Raw genomic sequence first — 20,890 nt, forward strand, 5'->3', positions numbered from 1 at the left:
AAGGAATTAATGAACCAATTAAAAGGGGAAAGGTATTAGCTCAGTTGAACAGATTGAAGACAGATGTCATTTTCCTTCAAGAGACTCATCTTAAAAAAGATGCTCAACATAGATTAACAGCTAAATGGATTTCTAAGGTGTATCATTCTACATTTATTCATAAATCTAGAGGAGTTGCAATAATTATTCGCAAAGGTATACCTTTCATACAAAGTTCTATTATAGAGGATAAAGAAGGCAGATATGTAATAATTACAGGGGAATTATATTCAAAAAGGTAATTTTAATGAATATATATGCCCCTAATTTTGATAATCCATTATTTTTTAAGAAAATATTTAATAATATTCCTATATCCACTCAACACAATTTAATAATTGGAGGTGATTTAAATTGTACTTTAGATAATTATCTAGATAGATCATCCGCAAAAAGGAAAGCTGCCTCGAAATCAAGTAAATTCATAAATGCTTTTATCAATACATCTAATATTAAAGACATCTGGAGGTTAGATAACCCATCCGGACGAGAATATTCTTTTTTCTCGCCCGTACATGGAACCTATTCGAGGATAGATTATTTTTTAATAGATTCTAAATTACTTCCTTTTACGTATGATGCAAAATATCATAATATTATCATCTCGGATCATGCGCCATTAACATTTAAGATAAAATTAAAAGATATATCTAATAAAACTACTACCTGGAGATTTAACCCTCAGATATTAAAGGACAATGACTGTTGTAAATATGTGATGGATCAGATTAAATTATTTTTTGAAACTAATGATAATCCTGAAACTTCTCCATCACTATTTTGGGACACATTTAAGGCATTCATGCGTGGCGCAATAATATCCGCACAAGCACATCTCAATAAAGAAAATCGAAAAATAGAACAAAATTTAGAAAATGAGATAAAACGTCTAGATAATGAAAATATAAAACAGCCTTCCAAAGAGTTAAGTAATAAAATTGCATCAGTAAAATATAGATTAAATAAAATATATTCTAATCAAGTGATTAAACTTTTTCAACAAACTAAGCAAGTGTATTTTGAATTTGGAGATAAGCCACAAAAATTACTAGCACGACAGCTTAGAAAATTAGAAGATGAGAAGATGATACACGGAATTAGATCTGAGTATGGAAATATATTAATTACTCCAAAAGATATTAATGATAGATTTTTACAATATTATAAAAATCTTTATTCGTCAAAACTAACAGGACAAACAGATAGTATGGAAATATTTTTACAAGAATGTCAAATCAATAGCTTAGATCAGGAAGGTAGAGAATTGTTAAATGCTGAAATAACAGTAAAAGATATTATAGAATCAATTAGTTCGCTTAAGAACGGAAAAGCAGCGGGACCAGATGGCCTGAGTGCAGAATTTTATAAAAAATTTCAAGATCTGATTTCCCCAAGATTACAAATAATGTATAGATATGCATATGACCAAGGAAAATTACCAGAATCTTTAAATGAATCCACAATTACACTCATCCCTAAAGTAGATAAGGATTTGGAAGATCCTGGATCATATAGAGCGATTGCCCTTTTAAATACAGACCAAAAAATATTAACTAAGGTCTTATCTAGGAGATTAAGTTTAGTGATCTCTAAATTAATACATTATGATCAAACAGGTTTTATCCCAAAACGTTACTCATCCCATAATCTCAGACGTTTGTTTAATATTATATATTCAAAAAGAATACGAGATACGGAACTAGCGGTTATATCACTAGATGCAGAAAAAGCGTTTGATCAGGTGGAATGGATGTATTTATTTAATATAATGGAAAAGTTTCAATTGGGGGATAGATTTTGTAAATGGGTAAGAATTTTATACTCGAATCCTATGGCAAGAATTTTGACTAACCAAATTTTATCAGCCAAATTCAAACTCTCTAGGGGATGCAGACAGGGATGTCCGTTATCACCCTTATTGTTCGCATTGGTGATAGAACCATTGGCGGAAAAAATTAGATCTGAACCTGAAATATATGGCTATAATACTGATACAACAATTAATAAAATTTCTTTATATGCAGATGATGTTTTGATTTATATTACAAAACCGGAAATTAGTATTCCCAACCTGCTAAACATTATAACTAAGTTTGGTGCATTTTCTGGGTATAGGATTAATTGGGATAAAAGCGAGATTATGCCAATAACAGGAATAAATCTTAATACATTACAACAATACCCATTAAAAGTAGTTACAGACAAACTTAAATATTTAGGGATTAACGTAACTAAAACTCATAACTCATTAATAAAATCCAACTATCCTCAACTATTAGATAAACTTAGAAAAAATATTTTATATTGGAAAACACTGCCTATATCCATGATTGGTAGAATAAGTGCCATAAAGATGGTATTTCTACCGCAGTTGTTATATTTGTTTCAGGCTATTCCTTTTTTTCTTCCGAAAACTTTTTTTAAAAAAATTGATAATATTGTCAATAGCTTTATTTGGGATTATAAAAATCACAGAATAAATAAAAAACATCTATGCAAAGCTAAGATAAATGGAGGATTAGCACTTCCAAACTTTTTATATTATTTTTGGGCTGTTCAGATTAAGAATATGAATTTCTGGTGGGTAAATATGGATCATGAACCGACATGGTTAAATATAGAAAAGGAGGACTGTCTACCTTTCAATGTAGGTTCGATAATTTTTGCACCAACGGAAGTACAAAAAAAATATTATAAAGACAACCTAATAATATATAATAATAGACGTATTTGGAAACAAATAGTTAAGACTCTACACTTGGATAATCTCTCATTTAGATTACCAATTATGAATAATCCATCGTTTAAACCTGCTATATTAGATGGGGGGTTTAAACAATGGGATGATTTAGGAATTACAAGGATAGAACATCTGTATAGAAAAGGAAAATTTCTTTTATTCCAGGAGTTACAAGATATTTATGGATTGTCTCCACAACATTTGTTTAGGTATTTACAAATTAGAGATTATATTAAATCCAATACACAAGATTATAAAAATAAAGAAGCAGGATTGTTAGATGAACTGTTTAATTTATATCCAAATACAGAAAAATTAATAGCCTATATATATAACATCATTTTGGATAAGGAGAATCCAATAACGGAAGTATATCGTCAAGCATGGGAAAATGAAATGGGATTGGCTATAACAAAAGAAAACTGGGAAGAAAGTCTACAACGAATACACCGGTGTTCATTAAACGCCAGACATATACTGATACAATTTAAAGTATTATATAGGTTACATTATTCGAAAACTAAATTAAATAGTATTTTTCCGAATCTCTCCGCTATTTGTGATAAGTGCAAGAAAGCAGAGGCAAATTTAATACATAGTTTCGTTACATGTCCTAAATTGAATTATTACTGGACAGAAATCTTTAAAGTTATTTCTGAAGTCATCAAAGTTAAATTGGACCCTAACCCAAAGCTAATAATATTTGGAATTCCGGATTTACATCTATCACTTACAGTAAATCAAAGAAATTTCTTTGATTACTGTTTAATAATTGGAAAAAAAATCATATTGAAATTTTGGAAGGGAACATTATCCCCCACAACCAAAATGTGGGCAACAGAGATGATGGAGACGTTACATCTGGAAAGAATTAGATTTGTCCTATTGGACAAGTATAATTCTTTTGAACAGATATGGTCTCCATATATACAGTATTTAGAGAAGTAGCTGTTCTTGGCAACACAGCTCGACGTGCACCCTGCGGGATTTGGTGAGAATAATTCATTTTTATATTGGAATTACATATATGTCTTTATTGATACTATCACTTGTAGTAGTGTTATTAATAATACATATTGTGGTTACTAAAAATGTTTTTTTTTTTTTTTTTTTTTTTTTTTTTTTCGTTTCTCTTTTCTTTCTTATATATAATCAAATTATTATTTAATCCCTCTCTTAATGATTTATTCTTTCTCTATTCTTTCTCTATCATTATTTCTAAAAAAACAGTAGATAAGTATTACTAGTGTTTTACTTAATGCAAATTGAATTAATTTGATATAAAGTTGTTTGAAGCATTGTAATTGATTACCTTTAATAAAAAAATATATTAAAAAAAAGAATGCTATATGTGGTCCCCTGAGTATTTAACCGTAAACTATTGAATAATTTGGTACTTGAATAAAATCGATCCTGTACAGCTATTAAATATTTCCGAGTTTTTATTTCAATAATACTTTGAACGGTGTTCGGTGATGTTCATTTTACTGTTAAAATATATTTGGGTATGATTAACCCATACTTGAGGTTGCAATTTGACTAAATATCTGCTGAATTTATTTATTTTTAAACTGGAAAAAACAAGCAGTGGTAACATTGCAAGTTATGTTGCAGTTTGCTTCAGAGGTAGGAGATAGGAGTGATAAAAAAAATACATACAGATGGTTGCATTCCTAAGAAACCTAATATTATAGAACATACTGGACTAAGTGGGACCCGTTGGGTCCGATGTTCACACGGGAGGGCTGGTCCCCCAAAACAATATTCCACCTCTCTACCAATTCCAATATTGGTGGCCAGTGGGGGGGGGGACGGGGACTTGCTGGAGCGCTGGTATGGGTGTTGTGGGCTGAAGGGACAGGTCTCCAGAGGGCTCGTATGAACATTGTGGGCCAAATGGATTCTTGGGGTGGCAGCACAGACACTCAAGCCTGATGTGCTGGCAGCTCACTCACAGCTGGTGGGCTGGTAGTTGACACGGCTATTCCTTGAAATTCCATTTCAAGCAGGGTGCAAGGCTACCAAATTCAAATCCATTTTCCTACCATTTCAAGCAGGGTGCAAGGCCACCAAATTCAAGTGCAGTTTCATACCACTTCTAGCAGGGTGCAAGGCCACCAAATTCAAGTGCAGTTTCTTACCACTTCAAGCCGGGTGCAAGGCCACCAAATTCAAGTACAGTTGCATACCACTTCAAGCAGGGTGCAAGGCCACCAAATTCAGGTGCAGTTTCCTACCACTTCAAGCAGGGTGCAAGGCCACCGAATTAAAGTGCAGTTTCCGACCACTTCAAGCAGGGTGCAAGGCCACCGAATTCAAGTGCAGTTTCATACCACTTCAAGCAGGGTGCAAGGCCACCAAATTCAAGTGCAGTTTCATACCATTTCATGCAGGGTGCAAGGCCACCAAATTCAAGTGCAGTTTCATACCATTTCATGCAGGGTGCAAGACCACCATATTCAAATGCAGTTTCATACCATTTCAAGCAGGGTGAAAACACCATAAAACCACAAAAAACACCACACTCACAGTTCAGTAGACATTCAGTGTGTTCAGTTGATTCACAGCTCAGACGGAGTCGTGACCTCTCCCTCCCCCATCATGCAGAGACTGAGCCACACCCACACTTCCGGGTTTTACAATCCCTCCCCCCCTCCCACCGGAAAAGGTGTGGCCTTCATGGCATGATTGACAGGAGAGAGATTCTCAACATTTTTTAAACACCAATAACACTTTTATTTTTCATTGATGGGAAGAATCCTTTGCGCCTGATGAGCGGAGGGGGACTGAGTAAGATGACCAAAAATCACAGCCGCAAGTGGTAGCGTTTTATCAAAAATCAATATAAAGTGCAAACAGGAAGTTGTCAAGTTTAGACAACCAACCATTTGCAGTGCTTTTACTTCAACCCAAAACCCCAACCAACCATTTGCAGTGCTTTTACTTCAATCCAAAACCCCACCCAACCATTTGCAGTGCTTTTACTTCAACCCCAAACCCCACCCAACCATTTGCAGTGCTTTTACTTCAACCCAAAACCCCACCTAACCATTTGCAGTGCTTTTACTTCAACCCAAAACCCCACCAACCATTTGCAGTGCTTTTACTTCAAACCCACATTTTCATTTTCAAACCACATTAAGGGCATTCAAGGTCAGTAAAACCACGCTCACACTTTAGTAGATATGTGTTCAGCGTTATTCACAGCTCAGACTGAGAAACGTGACCCTCTCACTTCCCCCCATCTTGCAGAGACTGACTGAGGCACAACACTTCCGGGTTTTACATTCCCTCTCGCATCCCACCAGCTGGCCAAAAATCACAGTCGTAAGTGGCAGCGTTTTTTCTAAAATCATGAAACTGAAAAACAGGAAGTGGTCAAGATCTTACTTTTAGTAATATAGATAATTACATAAACAATAAGCGAGTTTGGTATTCTGACTGTGCATGCCCAGGTCATAGGTCATTCGTGATACGCAACTGTACTGCTGCGATGTGTGCAGGCCTGCGTTTCGTCCGTGGTCGGGGTCGGGCCCGGGTCTCCGGCGCTGCAGGCGCTGTTGAGTTGCTGCTGGGCTTCCCTGTCCGGGGGCGGCTGGAGGTGTCCGGTGGGCCCTGGGCTGGTAGGGCGGCTTCGGGCTTGCAGCTGGCGTGGAGGGGGGGTGCTGGCTCTGGCTCTGTTCTGCTCCGGCTCTGCTCTGCTCCGGGTGCTTTACCCGGCGTGCCGGGGACCGTCGGCTCTCGTCTTGTCCAGTGGCTGTCGATTGGCCCCCTCAGTGCCGGCGGGGGCCGAGCGTCAGTCATCGACGGGGATGCACACGGGGTACTGCGGTGGCTCGGCGGGTCAGGCAACATCTCTGGAGAAGGGTCTCAACCTGAAACATCACCCATTCCTTTTCTCCGGGGATGCTGCCTGTCTCACTGAGTTGTTGCAGCGTTTTGTGTGTGTCCTTGTTGATGGCTAGTGCTCGTCTTTCGCCGGCGCTGGGTGTTTGGCCGGTAGCCGCTGGGTGAAGCGGGGGGTGCGGCTGGCTGTCCCCAGCAGGTTCCTTGGGAGTTGGACGCCCCGGATGTCTCCAGACGGGGATGGGACACTTGGGTGCGGGGGGGGGGGGAACGGTCCAGTGGCGGTTCTGCAGCACTTGCGGCGCTGGGGACCCGGGTTCGATCCTGTTCTCCACTCGCATCTGTCCCCTCTCTTTCGCTGTTACACCCTGCTCTCCCGCTAACTGGCACCCCCGTTCCTCAGATTAAATATATTTTTACACATGAATTATGAATAAAGATAAGAATTTATACACAGTTTATACAGCCAGCGTTTTGTTCGCTTTTTCTTTATCGCGAATGACCTTTGACAAATCCCATGATTCCTTGCATTTTTCGGAATACTGAACTCGCTTATTATGCCAATGGAGAAAGGGGCATTCGGGGGTAGAGAGTTTCAGACTCACAACAACAATATTATTTTTCCTGTTGTATCATTGCAAGCTGAAGATACTATAAAGGCTGAATGTTACATTGTCTGGTAGAGTATCATTGCTCAAGTGTCAGGAGAAGCAATTGCAAGTCAAGTTCAATGGCCAGCCACTGTAAATAGTATCTATGTTCTTATGAGATAATGGTGAAAAAACTATTTTTTCCGGCTACGACATGTTTCTTTTACCAACACACCAATTTTTCTGCTTGACAATTTCCAAAGTGGTTCTCTAGTTCCTGATCAAAATCATATTATAGAAGGAACAGCAGATACTGGTTTACCAAAGAAGACACATAATGCTGAAGTAACTCAGCAGGGTCAGGTAGCAATTCTGGAGAATATGGATAGATGACTTTTCGGATTGGGATTCTTCTTCAGATCCTTTCATGTTTATAACCAATTCGCCCTGCGTAATACAAATAATGTTCCCTAATTCATCAGATGCATTATATCCAATTTATGTTCTAGAAACATATGTTATAATAGAATTGCCTATACAGTTTGGCAAGATGTAATGTGGGATTACCCTGTGATTACAGGATTTGTTTTTCATCTTCTATATAACCTGCATCAACTAATAAATGTCTTCAGCTTTGATCATTATGTTCTTTTTTATTATGTATGCTTTATAAAGTTAACTAAGGACTAATATTGTACTAAATCTAGGTGTAGCACTACAAACTTAATGTGGCATTATTTTGGCACATGTTCCCCAATATGGTGGACTGCTGTTAAAATGGCATAAACAGCCTGTTAAATATTTGTAACTATATTTTTAACGGCAGTTAAAGATTTTGTAATAGAAAGAACAAACTTAAAAAAACAGACAATACCTTTTTTTCCCCACCCCTTTGCCGGTTGGCAATGTAAGGCATGCCTGTTTTCTCTATTTTCCTCACTACTGAGAAAATGTAAGCAACTTCAAAGGTCTTTTATATTGTCGCATGTACCTATTAAGGTACAGTGAAACTCGATTTACCATACAGCCAAGCTAAAAAAAGCAACAAGACACACAACTACATAAAAGTTAACATAAACATCCACCACAGCGGATTCCCCGCATTCCTCACTGTGATGGAAGGCAATAAAGTCTAATCTTCTTCCCTCCTTTTCTCCTGCGGTCGGGGCAGTCGAACCATCCATTGTCGGGGGATCGAAGCTCCCACGTCGGAGCGATCGAAGCTCATGCGTTGGGGCGGTCGAAGCTCCTGCAGCTTGGAGCTCCTGAAGTCGGTCTCTAACCATGGACCGCGAGCTCCACTATGTTAAGTCCTGCAGGCTCCCGTGGTTGGAGCTCCCCAAGCAAGAGGCCGCCAGCTCCACGATGTTAGGCCGCAGTGCAGACGGAGATACGATACGGGGAGAAAAAATCGCATCTTCGTCGAGGTGAGATTAAAAAAAGTTTCCACCAACCTCCACTCCTCACATAAAACAAGCTAAAGAACACTAAAACATTTATTTAACACATACTATAAAACAACAAAGAAGGAAAGGACAAGACAGACTGTTGGTGAGACAGCCATTGCGGGTGCCACGCGGGTCATGCTTGAAACAATAACTATTTTTCTCACTCCACAGACTGTCTGATCTGCTAACATCTCCAACATTTTCACCTTTTATCTCAGCTTTCGAGCACCTGCAGTTTTCTTCTCGTGTTTTGAATCCAATAACCTCTAAAAAAAATTGCCCACTGTTTTATATTTCAACACCTCATTTCCATGGACATTGGCTAAAATACTAATGCAAGAATTACCTATTCGTTTTGGTAATTATATATATTTCCAAATGTTCTGGGATGTTCATTTCATTTTATTGACAGCATTGCACTTGGAGCTGCATCGCTTGGTCTCGTAGTCATCTACCCTCTGATGAAGAGGCTAACTTATTGGCCACAGTTAATTCTGGGTAAGGAAAAACTTTGGTACTTTGCAGTTGTTTGACCCATAGGAAGAAAAATACCTTTAAGAAAAATCCATAGCTATAGATAAAATATTATAGCTTGGATTAAAAAAAAATATTCTTTAAAAAAACATTGAGGCTAACTCATCATCATTCTATTTTGTTCCATATCTTGAATCGAGACAGAATTGGCTTCTGGAGGCATAAAGCAATTGAAAAATTCAGTAAGCTGAGACTGACACTTAATTTATTGCACAATGTTTTATTTAAAGTCTATTAGAAAATAAAGATCCTTGAATGGAATACACTTGCTAAATAATTTGCTATGCACATGAGTAAATTCAAGGGCAACAAATTGTCTGCTTTAGGAACTCAGAATGATATGCAGCATCTGTGAGGTAAAAATAATTGTCAACGTTTTAGGTCAAGATACGGCATCAGGATTGAGTGTGAACAGGGAAGATAGCCAGTATAAAGAGGAGATGGGGAGGGTTGAGATAAGGGCTAGCAGGTGATTGATGGACTGAGGAGGGGCAAAGAATGATGAGCAGATGGAGGCAGGTTGGTGAGGTTGGGGGATAGAGTTGGAAGACATAGATGGGTGATGGGTATAAGGAACCAGACAAAAGTGTGGAAAAAAAGTCAGATTGAGCCAAGTGGAGGGGTGAGAGGGTGAAGGTGGAGTCAGAAGCTGGAAATGATGAGTAACGGAAGGTGATAATGGTAGCTATAGGGGAGACGTGAAGGGGCGATGTAACCAAATGGGGAAGGGGATCCAGCCAGTGAAATGTTTGGGTAGTACATGGATGGAACCAGGAGGGGATGGGGGAGGAAAATGGGTGATATGGACAGGAGTGTCATCTTTCTACCTGCAAACGTGCTAGGTGCAGCACTTATTCTTATGCCTCTTCCATCACCGATATCTGGGGACTGAACAGGCCTTCTAGGTGAGGCAAAGATTCACATGCTTTCCCTCCAACCTAATCTTTTGCATTCGGTGCTCCAGATGTGGCCTCTACATTGGCGGGACAATGCGTAGACTAGATGACCAATTTGCGGAGCGCCTGTACTCTGTCCACAGTGGCTTTACCTAGCCAGGCGCCATTTCAGCTCCCCTTCCCATTCTCTCACTGACCTGTCTAACCTTGGCTTTCTGCACTACCAGGTTGAGCCCCAATACAAAGTGGAACAAGACATGATATTCCAACTGGGTAATCTACAATCCAGTGGTATGAACATAGAATCTTTGTGCCCTTTCCCATTTCTAGTCACCTCCTTCCACTCCTATCATTAATTTCTGTCCCCCTTCTCCTTGTTCCATCCACCAAATAGCCACACATTTCACCCCTCGGATCCAGTTTCATCAGCCCTTCACATCTTCCTTAATGATTCCCATTATCACCCTCCTTATTTATCAGATTTCAGGGCTGGTAGCTTTTGTTTTCCTGCTTATTACCCTTCTCGCTGTCTCCATCATCACCCTCCACTTCCCCCCATCCCACAACCTGGATCCACCTGCCCTTTTTCCATTTCTTTGTCTTCCTGATTCCACTTATCACCCATATATCTCTGTCACCCGAATCCACCCCTCCCTCTCTCCCACCTAGCTCCATCTGCCAATCATCCACCAAATTTCCCCTGTCCACTTACTGGCCCCTATCTCACCTCCCCTCTTTATACTGTCTATCTTACCGCCCCACTCTCAATCCTAATGCAACGCCTCAACCCAAAACATTATTGGTCGAGGTTCTGGCCCATCTGGGCACCATGACGACGGGTCTTTAAACCCTGGGTACACCCCGGGGGGGGGATCAGTCCGACTTCAGGACTAAGGCGGCTGCACCCCTTCTTTAGTGCAAGAAGATATTGATGTTTAATTTATGCAAGAAGGAACTGCAGATGCTGGAAAATGGGAAGAAGCTCCCCCCCCCCCCCCCCCCCCCACACTACATCAGTCTGAAGAAGGGTTTCGGCCCGAAACATTGCCTATTTCCATCGCTCCATAGATGCTGCCGCACCCGCTGAGTTTCTCCAGCACTTTTGTCTACCTTTGATGTTTAATTTAGCTTATTGAACAATTGTAAACACAAAAAATTATTGTTAGAACAAATTGCTGTTCCTTGACTGCTTGAAGCCTTTGAGTTGTTCACATGGCCCCTCCATTAAGATGGTGGTTCCATTGGAATTCCATTCCACTTGTGCATCTCTGCTATTTCAGATTTCTTTATGGAGTCAATATATTTTTGTTTCATAAAGTACATATTGAGTAACTTATTTAACAGAAGTAGTGCTACATTTTTGTTAAATGCCGCAAATGAAATATATTTGGGGTTCTCCTGTATTAGTGAGATTACTTAGAGAAGATCCTGTTGCTTGGCGGTGCCATTCTTAAAAGAGAATGCCCGCCTGAGATACTTGAAGCAGTGGTTTGAAATAAGGTTTGGTTATCATCTGTTTTACATTACATCTAAACCTTTTTTCACATCAGTTTTATCCCACAGATTTAGTTTGATGAAATCTTTTATAATTTATGTTAATATAATTGATTTCTCATGAAAATTAATGTCTTGTAGGTCTTACATTTAACTGGGGAGCACTTTTAGGTTGGTCTGCTGTGAAGGGTTCGTGTGATTGGTCAATCTGCCTTCCACTCTATATCTCTGGAGTCATGTGGACATTGATATATGACACTATTTATGCACATCAGGTAAGGTAATAATTTTATGGTTTACCTAAGTGTCAATTTTCCAGCAGCATGCTGGTGTGGGCAAGTTGGGCCAAAGTATGACCAAACTATGCGGCCTCACAGAAGTTATTAAAACTCAAATTAGGTTATTTGACAGGAACCACTAAAATTGCATTCCAAATGTAGACAAGCAACTATTTATATTGGCTTTAAGGAAGGAAAACAGGAAAATATCAAAATACAACAAGGAAATATGAAAATACTATGACTTAAAACACAAATTGATGTTGTCTACCTCCTTCTAATACTACAAATTACATTAAATGTATACCCTCTAGTTCTTGACCCTCTGCTAAGGGAATAGGCCCTCATAATTTTTTTTTACACCTTGACAAATTCTCCCTTCAGCTTCCTCTATCCCAAGCAACCCCAAAATATCTATGTTTAAGAAGGAACTGCAGATGCTGGAAAATCGAAGGTAGACAAAAATGCTGGAGAAACTCAGAAACTTCAGACTGAAGAAGGGTCTCGACCCGAAACTTTGCCTATTTCCTCATACGTTGCCTATTGTTTGTTTCCTCATAACCTTTTTATCTTGGCAGCATCCTTGCAAATAGTGCTATTATTTTCCCAGTGATGTGATAACTAGAATCACATTTGTGATTCTTGATGTTGTCTAATTGATGTTGAATACAGTTCTAGCAAATATTTCCGCTCCTATGTCATATGCTGCAGCTAATAAAGGAAAGCATCCCAAAATATATCTTCCTAACTAGCTTCCTGCTATGTGAATGATCTGTGGACATGCATTTCTCTACTGCACACGTCCTGCTACTTATTTGTGTTCTATCTTGTTATAACCGCAAACATTACTTTATACAATTGAAGATACTTGTCACCTTTCTGTTCAACTGAGCAGATTTTTCATACCATTATCTACTCAAAGTTTTACTTCTCACTATCAGTCATATTGTCTTTTTTGTATCATCTACAATTATCATGCAATCTTGATTTAAACCTGATTGTTAATATACAATTAATGTTTGATGAATGTTCTTGGAGATTGCTACATTCACGGCCCTGGAATGCTGTTTTGTTCGTCTTTACCTGCAACTTTCATCTCATGTGTCTGATGAACTCATTCTGTCAACCAGAGATGTGCCACTGCACAATTGTTCCCGATCTAGGCGTTACCCTTCCTACCTGTCTATTCTGCAGTTCTCTCTCTTTATCCCCCAGTTTCCCATGCGTGGGCCATTGCATAATAGAATCTCGTTATTCAAAACCCTTGTGCAATGTAGTTGAATCATACCTTTTTTCAATGTGGAAGAATTTCTTGCCCAACACACCCCATTTCACAATGTACCTACTTTTCTGTGACATAGCATGTAGGAGCCAGAGGTTTATGTTAGAATTGTGTATAACATCTCTTGGGCAACATCAAAAGTAACAAATATAATTCTACTCATCACATCATAGGAACATTTATTTTTACGCTTAAACTTGTATTCTTTTGCAATAAACTACTGTTGAAACAATTGTATTCTCCTATTAATTTAGCAATACAATCTTTAACATGATTTTGTTGCATCCATCACTAAAATAAGATGTACTTAAGATCTCATCAGTCACATTATTCTGTTATTCTACCTGTTAAACGACTGGGTGGCCCCCACAATAGCCGCCTTGCCAACAGTCTGTCTCGTCCCTTCCTTCTTTGGTATTTTTAGTATGTGTTAAATGTATGTTTTAGTGTTCTTTAGCTTGTTTTATGTGGGGGGTTGGGGGGAAACTTTTTAAAATCCCTTACCTCGACGGAGATGCAATTTTTTTCCGTATCGTATCTCCGTCCGCACTGCGGTCTAACATCAAGGAGTTGGCGACCTCGGCTCGAGACCGACTTCGTGAGCTCCATCCACGGAAGCCTGCACTCTTCAACATCGTGGAGCTGAGCATCCCTGTCGGGGATCGACCTCGGATCTCCAACCGCGAGAGCCTTCGGACAATATCGTGGTGCTTGTGGTCCCTGGTTAGAGACCAACTTCGGAAGCTCCAAGCCGCAGGAGCTTCGACTGCCTTGAAGCAAGAGCTTCGATCGCCCCGACGCGGGAGCTTCGATCGCCCCGACTACGGATGGTTCGACTGTCCTGACCGCAGGAGAATAAAGAGGAAGAAGATTAGACTTTATTGCCTTCCATCACAGGGAGGAATGTGGGGAATCTGCTGTGATGGATGTTTATGTTAACTTTTATGTAATTGTACGTCTTGTTGCTTTTTTTAGTATGGTAATTCGAGTTTCACTGTACGTTAATTGGTGCACATGACAATAAACTGATCCTTGGACCTTTGTTATATGCTGAAATAATGTGTTTCAAATCATGCCCTCTTTTAACCATAACTTGAATGAATCCAAAATGTAATTATGAAGCTGATTGTTTCATTTGGCATCCTTATACAAGCAAAATGCCAATTTATGTAAAATTGTGTTCTAGATACAAATTATACAAGTTTTTCAATCTTGCTAACTTTGGGAGGAGTAACAGCTGAGTAATGTTTGTGAAAATTTTAATGTTTATGTTTTAAAATGTTTTCATTAAACTCTATTTTATTCTGTGTATCTCATTTAAGGAAACGTTGGTTGTCATTTTTTTCTATTGAAAAGTGTTGTCTCCAGACATTCAGTCACCTGTTATAAACATTATCTTGGTTTTGGTGCGAGATCATCATGAGAAAATTGCAGTGTTTTTTTCTTTTTTGATGTGTGTAAAATACTTTGTTGCATTATTGTGAGTTTCTTTATCTAGGATAAAGCAGATGACATTCTGGTAGGAGTGAAATCAACTGCACTGAAGTTTCAAGAACAGACCAAACAATGGTTATTAGGATTCAGCACAGTCATGCTGACAGGATTGACAGTGGTCGGACTAAACAGTGAACAGACGTTACCCTACTATGTCGCTGTGGTAGCTGTTGGAGCACACCTGGCCCATCAGGTATGAATATTTGTAGATGTCATTCACAGTGCACTATAATTGAGACAAAAAAAATATTTTTGCAATTAAATGTGACTAGGGTTGGATTGGAATAATATTTTTAACTTTTTATCCCTGTTTTTCATAAATAATAGTGCCTGTGCTTTGCTATCTCATCTATATTACTAAAAGTCTGATCTTGACCGCTTTTGGCCCACTGTGCTGCGATTTGTGAGAGAACGCCGCCACCTACGGCCGTCATTTTTGGCCACCTCGCTCAGAGCCCCTCTCCGCCTTCCTGGACCGGAGGATTTTTCCCATTGATGACAAATCAGAGAAATATTAATGTTTTTTTTAAATTCCCTGCTGGAGGGAGGGGGAGGGACTATAAAACCAGGAAGTGGTGTGCCTCACTTACTCTGCAAGATGGATGAAGCCAAAGGGTCACGTCTCTCTGAGCTCTGAATAACACTGAACACATGTCTACTCAACTGTGAGCCCCCTTAATGTGGTTTGAAAATGAAAATATGGTTTGTTTGAAGTAAAAAGGCACTGCCTGCAAATTGTTGTTTGGGTGCTTTGGCATGAAGTTAAGAGGCACTACTTATTGCAAATGGTCATTTGGGTGCTTTGGCTTGAAGTTAAAAGGCACTACTTACTGCAAATGGTGGCTTGGGTGCTTTGGCTTGAAGTTAAAAGGCACTACTTACTGCAAATGGTGTTTTGGGTGCTTTGGCTTGAAGTTGAAAGACACTACTTACTGCAACTGGTGGCTTGGGAGCTTTGGCTTGAAGTTGAAAGGCACTAACTGCAAATGGTGGATTGGGTGCTTTGGCTTGAAGTTGAAAGGCACTACTTACTGCAAATGGTGGCTTGGGTGTTTTGGCTTGAAGTTCAATGGCACTACTTACTGCAAATGGTGGCTTGGGTGCTTTGGCTTGAAGTTGAAAGGCACTAACTGCAAATGGTGGCTTGGGTGCTTTGGCTTGAAGTTGAAAGGCACTACCTACTGCAAATGATGGCTTGGGTTCTTTGGCTTGAAGTTGAAAGGCACTACTTACTGCAAATGGTGGCTTGGAAGCTTTGGCTTGAATTTGAAGGTCACTACTTACTGCAAATGGTGGCTTGCGTGCTTTGGCTTGAAGTTACAAGCACTACTTACTGCAAATGGTGGCGGGTGCTTTGACTTGAAGTTGAAAGGCACTACTTACTGCAAATGGTGCATTGGGTGCTTTGGCTTGAAGTTGAAAGGCACTACTTACTGCAAATGGTGGCTTGGTTGCTTTGGCTTGAAGTTGAAAGGCACTACTTACTGCAAATGGTGGCTTGCGTGCTTTGGCTTGAAGTTAAAAGGCACTACTTACTGCAAATGGTGGATTGGGTACTTTGGCTTGAAGTTGAAAGACACTACTTACTGCAACTGGTGGCTTGGGAGCTTTGGCTTGAAGTTGAAAGGCACTAACTGCAAATGGTGGATTGGGTGCTTTGGCCTGAAGTTGAAAGGCACTACTTACTGCAAATGGTGGCTTGGGTGTTTTGGCTTGAAGTTCAATGGCACTACTTACTGCAAATGGTGGCTTGGGTGCTTTGGCTTGAAGTTGAAAGGCACTAACTGCAAATGGTGGCTTGGGTGCTTTGGCTTGAAGTTGAAAGGCACTACCTACTGCAAATGATGGCTTGGGTTCTTTGGCTTGAAGTTGAAAGGCACTACTTACTGCAAATGGTGGCTTGGAAGCTTTGGCTTGAAGTTGAAAGGCACTACTTACTGCAACTGGTGGCTTGGGTGCTTTGGCTTGAAGTTGAAAGGCACTACTTACTGCAAAATGGTGGATTGGGTGCTTTGTCTTGAAGTTGAAAGGCACTACTTACTGCAAATGGTGGCTTGGGTGCTTTGGCTTGAAGTTGAAAGTCACTAACTGCAAATGGTGGCTTGGGTGCTTTGGCTTGAAGTTGAAAGGCACTACTTACTACAAATGGTGGCTTGGGTGCTTTGGTTTGAAGGTGAAAGGCACTACTTACTGCAAATGGTGGCTTGGGTGTTTTGGCTTGAAGTTGAATGGCACTTCTTACTGCAAATGGTGGCTTGGGTGCTTTGGCTTGAAGTTGAAAGGCACTACTTACTGCAAATGGTGACTTGGGTGCTTTGGCTTGAAGTTGAAAGGCACTACTTACTGCAAATTGTGACTTGGGTGTAATGGCTTGAAGTTGAAAGGCACTACTTACTGCAAATGGTGGCTTGGGTGCTTTGGCTTGAATTTGAAAGTCACTACTTACTGCAAATGATGGCTTGCGTGCTTTGGCTTGAAGTTGAAAGGCACTACTTACTGCAAATGGTAGCTTGGGTGCTTTGGCTTGAAGTTGAAAGGCACTACTTACTGCAAATGGTGGCTTGGGTGCTTTGGCTTGAAGTTGAAAGGCACTACTTACTGCAAATGGTGGCTTGGGTGCTTTGGCTTGAAGTTGAAAGGCACTAATTGCAAATGGTGACTTGGGTGCTTTGGCTTGAAGTTGAAAGGCACTACATACTGCAAATGGTGGCTTGGGTGCTTTGGCTTGAATTTGAAAGTCACTACTTACTGCAAATGGTGGCTTGCGTGCTTTGGCTTGAAGTTGAAAGGCACTACATTGCAAATGGCAGTTTGGGTGCTTTGGCTTGAAGTTGAAAGGCACTACTTACTGCAAATGCACTTCCTGTTTGCACTGTATATTGATTTTAGATAAAACGCTACCACGTACGGCTGTGATTCTTGGCCATCTTACTCAGTCCCCCTCGGCTCAGCAGGTGCAGAGAATTCTTCCCATCAATGAAAAATAAAAGTGTTATTAGTGTTTAAAAAATGTTGAGAATCCCTCTCCTGTCAATCATGCCATGAAGGTCACACCTTTTCCGGTGGGAGGGGGAGGGGGAGGGGTTATAAAACCCGGAAGTGTGGGTGTGGCTCAGTCTCTGCATGATGGGGGAGGGAGAGGTCACGACTCTGAGCTGTGAATCAACTGAACACACTGAATGTCTACTGAACTGTGAGATTGGTGTTTTGTGTGATTTTATGGTGGTTTCACCCTGCAAGAAATGGTATGAAGCTGCATTTGAATTTGGTGGCCTTGCACCCTGCTTGAAATGGAATGAAACTGCACTTGAATTTGGTGGCCTTGCACCCTGCTTGAAGTGGAATGAATGCACTGAATTTGGTGGCCTTGGACCCTGCTGAAAGTGGTATGAAACTGCACTTGAACTTGGTGGCCTTGGATCCAGCCTGAAGTATGAAACTGCACTTGAATTTGGTGGCCTTGCACCCTGCTTGAAGTGGTGTGAAACTGCACTTGAATTTGGTGGCCTTGCACCCTGCTTGAAGTGGTTGGAAACTGCACTTGAATTTGGTGGCCTTGCACCCTGCTCGGAGTGGCAAGAAACTGCACTTGAATTTGATGGCCTTGCACCCTGCTTGAAATGGTAGGAAAATGGATTTGAATTTGGTGGCCTTGCACCCTGCTTGAAATGGAATTTCAAGGAATAGCCATGAGTCAACTGCCAGCCCACCAGCCGTGAGTGAGCTGCCAGCAGATCAGGCTTGATGGACTGAGCTGCCACCCCAAGAACCCATACCAGCGCTCTAGAAAGCCCCCCCACTGGCCACCAATATTGGAATTGGTGGAATATTGCGTCGGGGGACCAGCCCTCCCGTGTGAACATGGGACCCAACGGGTCCCACTTAGTCTAGTTTAAAATATAATTTGTTGTGAAACGACTAAATCCCTTGTAAATTGCCAAGGAGGATTTTTTAAATATATTAGCACCACGGTAGGAGAATTGAAGAGAAATCTCTATGCAGTTTTGCAATTGTTAAGTATTTTAAGTATCAATGAATCATGTAACATTTAGTCAATGGGTGGAGAATCTTGAATTTTTTGCCACAGAAGGCTGTGGAGGCCAAGCAGAGATAGATTCTTGACCAGTACAGGTGTCAGAGGTTATGGGGAGCAGGCAGGAGAATGGAGTTAGGAGGGAGAGATAGATCAGCCATGATTGAATGGTGGAGTAGACTTGATAGGCCGAATGGCCTAATTCCTTGTGACCTTATGATTTATGTATGTTGCAACAGATTCTAGCTAGATTTCGTTTTGTAAGAAATTACCAATTTAACATTAACTTTGCCGTTTGCTCTGCTTTACGCTACACAAACTGGTCCAAACAAATTAAAAACTGTAATGGTTCAGAAAAACTGAACTTTTTAAATAAAAATGATAGAGATTAAGATAAGAGGTTGGAATTTTTTGCAATCTATTGGTTTGTGGCCCAAAGGTACCCACTGACCCACTGATGTCCATAGAATGCTAATTTCATATAAATGTGTATAATCTAGGTTTGCATTCAGAAATAAAGAATAATTGTTCCAACAAGAGTTACTTTCCAGGCAAAATTCCAAAGGGAAAGAATAAATTAGATATTATGCAACACATTTTATAAATTAAGTAAATTATTCTGGGAGCTATAGATATAATGGGGAAAGTAGTGATCTGGATCATCCTGCTTTTGCTGGATAACAACTTGCAGAGGTAGCTATTGCACTGGAGAAAGACAAAATCTAGTTCAGTGATTATAATTTGTAAGACAATCAGTGTTAATCTAAGAAAAGTTTTACTTTAAAATTATGTATTTACGGTCTTATCAAAATAATGACAAAGGAGCCTTTTTTATGACCGCACTCAATTGTACTTTCAAATAAAAAAATATTTTTGCAAAGATGCATGTAAACTTTCTTTTTACTTAAGATATTGATCTATCTGAATGTATATTCTGCTCTTCCTAAAACAGATATCCTCACTGGACATAAATAATCCTCAAGATTGCTGGAAGAAATTCTGTTTGAATCGTATATTAGGACTAGTACTGTTTTCTGGAATTGTGTTTGGAAATCTATGGAAAGGAAAGACGAAGACTGATGAAACAGAAAAGGTGCAGAGCTGATATGTGATCAGAATCCACGTGCCAGATTTTAAAATATTACAGTAAAACAAGTAAACAATTTCAATATCATACCTTATCACCACATAATTTACATATTTTAAAACTAGTCAGGAAAGTATAGATTTAAAAATAGTGTTGAATTATTGATGTTTATTAAATAAGTAAAAATATACTTTAAATTCTTAGGCTGCACTCAAATATTTCAATCATGATGTACATCGAAAGCTATTGTAGTTCGTTATCGTCTAACTTTCTAGTTGTTAAAATAAAATCTTTTTACAGTTTATTTAAAACTAGCATAAATTAAGTTCCATAATGCCTTTACAGATTATTTTATTTGCTGCCATCCAATGATACATCTGTTCTATATTTGCACACAACCTCCCTCCCCGCAAGAAAATCAAAAAATTGCAAATGCTGGAAATCTTTAAAAAAAACAGAAAATGTTGGAAACATTCAGTGAGTCAGAGAGTATCGGTGAAAAGAAAAGCAAAATGTTTCTTGTTGATGACCTTTTATCAGAATTGGGGAAGTAAGAAAATATGTTTTAAGTTACAAAGAAAATAGGAATGAACACAACAAAATGAATTTATCTGACGGGGTACAGTTCCCGTCTGACTCCCGGCCTCCTGGCCACCTGTGGGGGGGGCACTCGGGTGAGGACTGTACAGCGCCGGAGACCCGGCTGGGATCGATCCTGGCTGCGGATGAGGTGCAGGTATGTGCCACGTCTCCCTCCTCCAATCATTGCACGCGATCCTCAGTCCCACCCCCCCCCCCCCACTCCTCCCTCCTCCAATGCTCACGCTGAATCATCATGTCCTGCCCCCATTGCCTGCTGACCCATGTCTCTCTCGTACAATCGGCGCCCTCGATCATCAGTCCCACCCCCACTGTCTCGAGGAAAGCGGAGATTTCACTGGGTTTTAAAATCCGGATGGCAAAAACTTGGGGGGGATGTCCCCCACCTCTCAAAACAGACGGAGGACGTCTCCCCCCTGGCCCCCCCGGGTTTTCCGCCCCTGTCTAGGAGTACAAGTGCAAGGTTCGATGAAGGTTGAGTCACAGGTAGCTAGAGGGTGGTCAAAAGGGCTTTTGACACTTTGGCCTT

At 40.1% G+C, this 20,890-nt stretch overlaps 1 protein-coding gene across 1 annotated transcript in view; it reads left to right on the plus strand.

Moving 5' to 3' along the window:
- coq2 (coenzyme Q2, polyprenyltransferase) overlaps positions 1-20,086 on the plus strand; it is a 38,594-nt gene extending 18,508 nt beyond the window's left edge. The window contains exons 4-7 of the mRNA XM_033024927.1: positions 9,076-9,161; positions 11,729-11,862; positions 14,646-14,834; positions 19,627-20,086. Coding sequence (XP_032880818.1) covers positions 9,076-9,161; positions 11,729-11,862; positions 14,646-14,834; positions 19,627-19,779 — 562 coding nt within the window. The 3' untranslated portion in view covers positions 19,780-20,086. The remainder of the gene's footprint in view (positions 1-9,075; positions 9,162-11,728; positions 11,863-14,645; positions 14,835-19,626) is intronic.
- Positions 20,087-20,890: the final 804 nt, after the last annotated feature.

The sequence above is a fragment of the Amblyraja radiata genome, chromosome 1, assembly GCF_010909765.2.
Source record: "Amblyraja radiata isolate CabotCenter1 chromosome 1, sAmbRad1.1.pri, whole genome shotgun sequence".
In the NCBI taxonomy this organism is placed as follows: domain Eukaryota; kingdom Metazoa; phylum Chordata; class Chondrichthyes; order Rajiformes; family Rajidae; genus Amblyraja; species Amblyraja radiata.